Below are 7337 nucleotides of genomic sequence, written 5' to 3' on the forward strand. Positions count from 1 at the left end.
AAACATGAGAAGCAGGTCACAGCACTGGCACATCTCAAGGGTCAATAAATGTCACAGTACCCATCACTCCTTCCCATTAACCTGCTTCGTGTCAACCCTGTGGCTCTCATTTTTTAAAAACTGTCCCTCTGAGCGCTGACCGAAGCCCGGGGAGTAAAGGGGAGGTTTATCCTATCCAGAGCCAACCCGAGTCTAGATCCAGCCAGGCCTGCCAGGTGACGAGAACCCGTGAGCCAGGGGCCTGGACCCTGGCTGGACCAGAGAAGAGCAGCCCGGTGAGGGCTCTGCCAGGGCCGCGTTCACGCTGCAGAGCAGACAGGGCCCAACAAAGGACGGGCCTGTGTGGAGGGGCCCCGTGGGGGACACGGAGGCCACCCGGCAGACCTCGGGGGAAGGAAGCCCTTTCAGCGGCCAAGCTGGAACCCTCCCTGCAAAACAATGAATCCCCCATCATTGTTTTGCCTTTAATCACATTTTTAAACACTTAACATACGAACATCTGTTCCCTGATGTTTCGTCTTTGTGCGTCTGTCATCCTCAAAATGAAAGTCCGGAACCTTCTGCACTGATTTTAAAGTCGGGCTGGACATTTAGTACTGAACAAAGCTGAAAAAACACAAAAGAAAGAAAATGTTTTTTTAAATTAGAGCAGAAGTCTCTCTCTAGCTGCAGCTCTACTTGCCTAGGTCACCTCCCTTCAAGAAGTTCTCACACCTGTTCCCTACATGGTCCTCGGTTTCCTTACATCGACACACACAAGGATTTGCTTTACTGACCATTTGTATGTTACCGGTGGCCCCAGAACCATTAGTGAAATGAGCCCCCAGGGCTGCCCCAGCTACATCTGAGAAAGGCACCCTGATCAAAAAGAAACACACAGGACACAAACCTGCTTAAATTTCCCTCTAATTCTGTCTAAGTCTTCATGAAGTTTATCATAAGTAGGGTCATCATAAGGGAATTTCTGAATCATTCCAAGCAACGATTCTAAGACCTTCATCTTTTTGCTGTAAAACACAGAAATGAAGACTTTTGGTCCTTTGCGCACAACAGGCGCAGCTTACGTCACAGATGCCGCTCGACGGCTTTAAAGCGGTGGTGCCGAGCACGCCTGGCCTCAGGCGCTGGTGACTACCTTTGTCATCACACGAAACAACCTTTACTCACCTGGCAATGTGAGCCCGCCCACACCCGCATCTGGACATCTACAGTGAACTGACCTTACAGGGACGGCTCCATCCGGACCCAGCGGCCAAGGCAACACCGACAAGCACGCCGACCGCCGGTCCCCAGGTCTGACCCCAGAGCAGACAGAAGCAGACGGGAAAGAGTGCCGGGCACAGCCCTGCCTGCTCCGGACTTGGGGATTTCCCAGGATTTGCAATCTTCACGCTCACGGCCTCTGGGAGTTTAACAGCAGGTAAACTGGCAAGCCCCCTCCATCCATAGGGCAGAAACCAGTGGCTGGTGTTTGAGTTCGGCTCCCTTTCCCAGGAAGATGAGGAGCTCAGCTGGTGGGCGGCCTGGAGCGCAACCGCCCCGAGGCACTCACATCTCTCACTCACAGAGTGTTTCACATCTCTGAGCCTCAGCGTCCTCATCTGTAAAATGGGGCCTTAACGGCCACCTCCCAGGCTCTCAGGAGGATAAAGCCCAGAACGTGCTACAGAGTAGGGGCTCGATAAACGTCAGTCTCCTCGCTTCACCTGGGCGGGTGGGTGCCCTCTGCCGAGCCCCCTTCCCCTCACCACATCTGACCCCCAGGCTGTCAGGAGCGTGCCGGATATCTGATCCCTGGGAATCCTGAAGGACTCATCCTTAGGATGAAGTAACGGCCATTCAGAGTGACCAGGGCCTGCTCACATCTGCGGCTTTTAAACCAGTTTAGAAGAACTATGATGGCCACCTCTTGGAGAAAACACAGAACTGCAAAAGGTCAGAGCGAGTTAAGTAACGCAACAAAGCACTTGGTTTCCAGGGAGTTGCAAGGCAGATGCCAACATGCGGGAAACGGCTGAACCTGCCACGAAACAATGACTACCACCCACTCCCAGCTCTGCAAGCAGCGACGGGTCATTCCTGCCCTCCCCGGTCAGTGAAGCTACTCCAGACACACCCAGCCCGTCGCAGGGTCAAAGCCAGTGCATGTCAGGAGGGTGTGACCCGCTCTCACGGCTGGTGTAAGGGAAAAAGCCTTCACCCGACTGCGGAAGGGGCAGAGAAGCGTCTCAGGGTGGGTCAGAAAGCTACGGTCACCTGATGGAAAGGTCGCCATCCTTCAGGCTGAGACACAGCTCTCCACACAGCTTCTCTGGTGTTACAATTCCCTTAGCTCACTGAATGATAACACACATGGCAGTGTTTCTCTTTTAACATCCTTACTTGAAACATAAAGAAGCAGATCCTCTGCCCGCCTTCTACCATTTTTAAGAAAACTGTAGACTTAGAAAATCCAAAAACCATTGCTCTAAGATAAAGGGTTTTAGGCTGTGTTTCAAAGGGCTCCCTGGGCTCTGCTGGTGGGGTGGGGAGGGCAGCGGCCACGGGCCCTCTGATGGACAGACCGGGGGCGCAGCTTTAGGAGGGGAGGGAACCCCTGCCCTGGGGTGCAGATTGGCAGCCCCCAGGTGCGAGACCCTTCACACCCAGTGAGCCACAGATCCCGGTGCGGGGAGAAGGGGAGGCTGTTGGAGCATTCCAAATCCGTGCGCCCCACCCCGCCTTCGTGGACCGGGAGTGGGGAGCCACGCTCCACTCCGACAGCTGCCCAGTGGCGCCTGGGGCTGCCAACCACTGTCCCAACCTGACCGCCAGCTACCCGCCCACTCCCACTGAATCTTCAGAGGAAAATCTCCCCAAGATGGCCCTCGGCGGATGGACGAATCCGGTCAACTCCCACGTGCTCAGTGACGGCACAGGTGAGAGCGCAGGCGACCCCACAATCACCCAGACTGTCTTGAGCATCCCTGCTCTGACATTTCAATATGGCTGTGGCCCAAGTTCTAGAAATTCAAATATTCCAAATAAGATGACAGGTCACATGCACGGGGGAATGCCAGCTTCCCTGCTGTTATCCACTCTCCTGGCACCCCTCCCAGGCCAGGCAAAGCCGCCAGACGTCAAGATGACGCAGAGCAGCCGCCGAAGCCCAGTGTTGGCTCCCACGAGCGGCAAGACGGCCTTTCACATGAGGGTGCATTTCCAGCTTAAGAGCGAAGACCGGGGGTGGGGACAGCGTCCTGGGGCTTCAGGAAGCAGCAACCAGCAAGTGCACGCTCCAAAGGCTACAGACGGGCTTCCCTGGGGGCGCAGTGGGTGAAAATCCGCCTGCCAATGCAGGGGACACTGGTTTGAGCCCCGGTCCAGGAAGATCCCACAGGCCGCGGAGCAACTAAGCCCGTGTTCCGCAGCAGCTGAGCCTGCGCTCTGGAGCCTGCGAGCCACACTGCTGAGCCCGTGTGCCACAACTGCTGAAGCCTGTGCACCTGGGGCCCATGCTCCACAACAAGAGAGGCCACCACAAAGAGAAGCCCGCGCACCGCAACGAAGAGCAGCCCCCGCTCGCCACAACTAGAGAAAGCCCGCGTGCAGCAACGAAGACCCAACGCAGCCAAAATAAAAAAAATAAAAAGGCTACAAACACTGCAAATAACAGCTCATGGTTACTTAGTGCTTCCAGGTACCTGACACCTGTGAAACACATGAAATGGGTCATCCCATTAGCAGACCTTTCGGCTACATTAAAAAACCCAGTGACAAGGGACTCACCTTTTCTGAGCCCTGATCATACCAAGACTGTTCTGCTCTGTTTGTTACAAGCTCAGAGGAAAGACGAATGAGAAGAAAATGTCATTTTCATCGTGGTTTGACTGGCAGGGTAACTAAAAGCCACTTAGCGCCCTAAGGTCTCCAGGGAAAAGGCAGGGGGATCCGAGGACCCTTGGGAAGAAATAACAAGGGATGTTCACCCAACACCAGAAATGCGCCCGGCGCTTTCTAGTTACTATTTCCTGTAAACCTCATGACAACATTTCAGGTTCGGCCTGGTTATTTCTCCATTTTACAGGTGAGGAGACTAACTGCCCAGGGTCGGAGTGAGCTATGAAACCGGAACTTCCCGTCCAGACACCGAAGAAGAAAGAAGGCTCAGCTTTACCTGTCTTTCTCAGTGGTGCAGCCGTGCAGGAGACATCTCCAGGCAAAAGCAAAACCCTGGTAGCACCCGATCTGTGAATTTACGAAACATTCAAGAGTGAAATGACTAACCAACAGCTCTACTTGATCTAAACATCAAGCTCTCAAAACAAAAAGGGGGCGGGGGCCCAGGGGGCAGCGGTGCTTCTTCTCTTGCTGTTCTGGAAGCACCCACTGGGCACCAGGCTACAGAAGTTGGAGGTCAAGTCACCAGTGGGGCAGGCCAGCCTCCAAGGTGGCCCCACTGGACCCCACCTCCCCACCCCCTGGTATTCCTGCCCTGTGCGGTCCCCTGACCGGATCGGGGTGACCTCGATGAGCAGAACACACAGGAAGAGGCAGCACGTGACCTAGTGAATCTAGGCACTGACAGACAATGTCATCTCTGCCCTGCCGACGTGGGTCACCCGCACAGTGTCTCGAGGACACTCCAGCAGCCCTGTGGAGAGGTCCACGCGGTGAGGACCGCAGACCCTCAGAATCCGTGTGAGACCCCGGCAAGCTGACTGCAGGCTGGCTGACTCGTAACTCCAGCATCCAGAGACCCCGAGCCGGCCGGAACCAGCCGGCTCAGCGGCTCCTGGACCGCAGACCCTCAGAATCCGTGTGAGACAATAAACACGGGTTGTCTTAAGCCCACGTGTCTTGTGCTGACTGGCTCTGCAACAACAGACACCTAATACAGTCCTCGTGGCCTCAGACGTTAGTGTTTAGGGCCAGTTATCCCCATAAGTGAGGGCCAGTCTAGGTCGAAGGGCAGGAGAAAAGGGAAATCAGGGATTTTATGGAATTTCAACAGAAATATAAATGGCATGTTTTCACACGACACAGGGTGCCCACTCTCTGGGGGAGGATTCAGCTGCCTTAAGACACAGGGCAGCACCGTGACACTCGACGTCGACTGAGGTGAGGGGGACTTGTCTTCTCTTTCTCCAGCCCACCTGACTCCATCATCTCCACACAGCAACACCCTCTGCGGGCTCTGTTCTGAGACGATTTCTCCATCAACGTTCTATCTAGCCTACTGCCACGTGAAGAGGCCTGAAGTGGTGGCTCCACCACACTGATCATCGGTAAGAGAAAAGGATTCCTTTCTAAGTGGGGGGTCCCACTTACCTCAGATCCGATTTTAGCTCCATGTAACGTGCCATACCGTCTTCCTTCAATCATACCCAAACTACTTCCTTCTTCGTAGCCTTCCTGATAACCTTCCCCGTGAAACCTGCAACAGAGAAGAGGAAGCGTGAGCAAATAAACAGGAGAAAAAGCATTCTTCCTGCAAAAACTTTCCTCGTCCACATTACCCAGACCGAGCAAGACAAGACCTAGTACTGCAGGAAAAGAACAAAATGTATGCCAGGAAACGTCAGTTCCAATCTCAGCTCCACCCGCCCCAAGCCTCTGCGCCTGGCAAGTCGCTGTAATTCTGGAAGCCCAATTTACCTCTTCTACAAAGAGGAAGGTGGGCTAAATCGGTGATTCCCAAACCTGGCAGAATATCAGAGACACACAGGAAATTGGCAACGATACCAACTCAGGGGCCTCACCCCTCGTATTCAGTAAGTCTGGAGGAAGGCCCAGGAATCCGCTTTGCAAAATCTCCCCGGTAATTCGTCTGCAGCCAGGTCATCGAGCCCCAGTTCTGGGTCTGTAAGCTAGACTGCTCGGTCAAGTGCTTCAAAAAAACCCCAAAAACCCTGCAACATGTACCGGGCTTTCCATCACATCTCAGGAGGCTAGCAAGGAGAAACGCCATCAGATGATCACAAAATGTACCGTGACCGTGGCGCCTGCAGCAGAATAAAGGCTCTGACTTTGAAGGCCCAGCAGTGTAACTGGCACCAGCATGACTTGCGGTCGCCGAAGTGAAAGGGGTGTGCTGGAGCGCCCAGTGAGGCCGAGGGGATAGCTCCCACTTACTGGCTGTGTGGCCCTGGGAGTAACCTGGCCTCCTCATCTGAAAGACAGGGTGAAGGATAGGATCCCCTTCACAAGTAGAGCTAAAATAAATAACTGGATACGACGCTTAGCTCAGCGTCCAATTCACAGCAAACTCCAAATAAACGTCAGCGACTGTTTACTGTTCACTCTCTTTCTTAACTGACATCTACTGATGTCTCAAGTGGGCAGGGCACTGGAAGACAGCCACAAAGCAACCAACAGGTCCCCCGTCACTGCCCTAGGCGCTCCCCGGGGGCTCAGGAGGGAAAAGGAGGACGCCTGACACATTTAAGAGCATGTCCGTGAATGCTGCCGTATGTCCTACCACTGAGGAACAAGAAAAAGGGGCAGCGCCCAGATGGCAAAGGTCCGTCCCACCCGAGGAAGGAGCGTCCCTGGAGGGAGGCAGTCACCAGACCGAGCAGATGCGTGAGGCAGCCCCGAACGGGGGAGGCGGATCTAGAGGAACAGCTGGGCACGTGGCGCTCGCCCGAGAGGCCGATGAGCAAAGGAGAAGCAGAAGCATCTCGGGCCCTCCCGCGCCAGCCGCCTTCTGAGCCACAGCGCGTTCCCCCAGGGCCCGGGTGGCCGCCGCAGCCCAGCGGCCGAGAGCAGACCTGCTCGGGTGGGGGCCCGGCCCAGCCCCCTACCCACCTATCATCCGCCATCACGATGGCGTCGAACATGTCCTGACTCCCGGCCATGGCGGCAGCCGGCCCGCCCCCAACCCCCGCCCCTCGAGCTCCGGTGCCAAGCGCTGCGGCCGCAGACTCACGAGCCTCGGGCACGGACGCACCGCTTCTGAGAAGGCGAAGGCCACTTCCGGGGGCGGCCGCGCGGCGCAGGCCGGGTAAGGACGGCACGCGGGAGGGCTCAGCACGCGCCGGCGCGGGGCCAAGCCGCGTGCGCGGCGGCGGCGCTGGGCGGGGCTGGGCCGGGACGCGGCCCCGCCCCGAGGCCTCTTCGCCTCGCTCCACGGCTCCCGCCAGGGGTCAGCTGCTACCCGCCTGGAGCATCCACCTGGCTGCGGGGGTGGGGGTGGGGGTTGGGGCGGGGTGACCCGTGACCTCACCGTCAAGAAACCAGGCAGATGCAACCGAACTGCCAAAAGCGGCTTGGAAGGAATCGGGGAAAAAATGGAAAAGTTACCAAAGAACCAACGCCTCCGGAGGCTCTGCCAGTGGGGTTTTGGGGGGAAAAGT

General features: G+C 56.2%; 1 protein-coding gene across 1 annotated transcript; it reads right to left on the minus strand.

Moving 5' to 3' along the window:
- Positions 1-537: 537 nt before the first annotated feature.
- On the minus strand, positions 538-6839 carry LTO1 (LTO1 maturation factor of ABCE1). The gene is made up of 5 exons (XM_065883095.1): positions 6790-6839; positions 5311-5416; positions 4157-4227; positions 890-1007; positions 538-606 (listed from the first exon to the last, which is right to left on the minus strand). The coding sequence occupies exons 1-5, from the start codon at positions 6837-6839 to the stop codon at positions 538-540; spliced, it is 414 nt and encodes a 137-aa protein (XP_065739167.1).
- Between the last annotated feature and the right edge of the window lie 498 nt (positions 6840-7337).

This window comes from Phocoena phocoena, chromosome 8 (assembly GCF_963924675.1).
Source record: "Phocoena phocoena chromosome 8, mPhoPho1.1, whole genome shotgun sequence".
NCBI lineage: Eukaryota > Metazoa > Chordata > Mammalia > Artiodactyla > Phocoenidae > Phocoena > Phocoena phocoena.

Excerpts from the sequence above, each read along its gene's own strand:
- LTO1 (XM_065883095.1), bottom strand. The coding sequence starts at position 6,839 with ATGGCCGGGAGTCAGGACATGTTCGACGCCATCGTGATGGCGGATGAT. Across the intron at positions 4,228-5,310 it reads GAGCTAAAATCGGATCTGAG|ATCGGGTGCTACCAGGGTTT; the intron begins GTAAGTGGGACC and ends GTAAATTCACAG. Across the intron at positions 1,008-4,156 it reads TGCACCACTGAGAAAGACAG|CAAAAAGATGAAGGTCTTAG; the intron begins GTAAAGCTGAGC and ends TGTGTTTTACAG.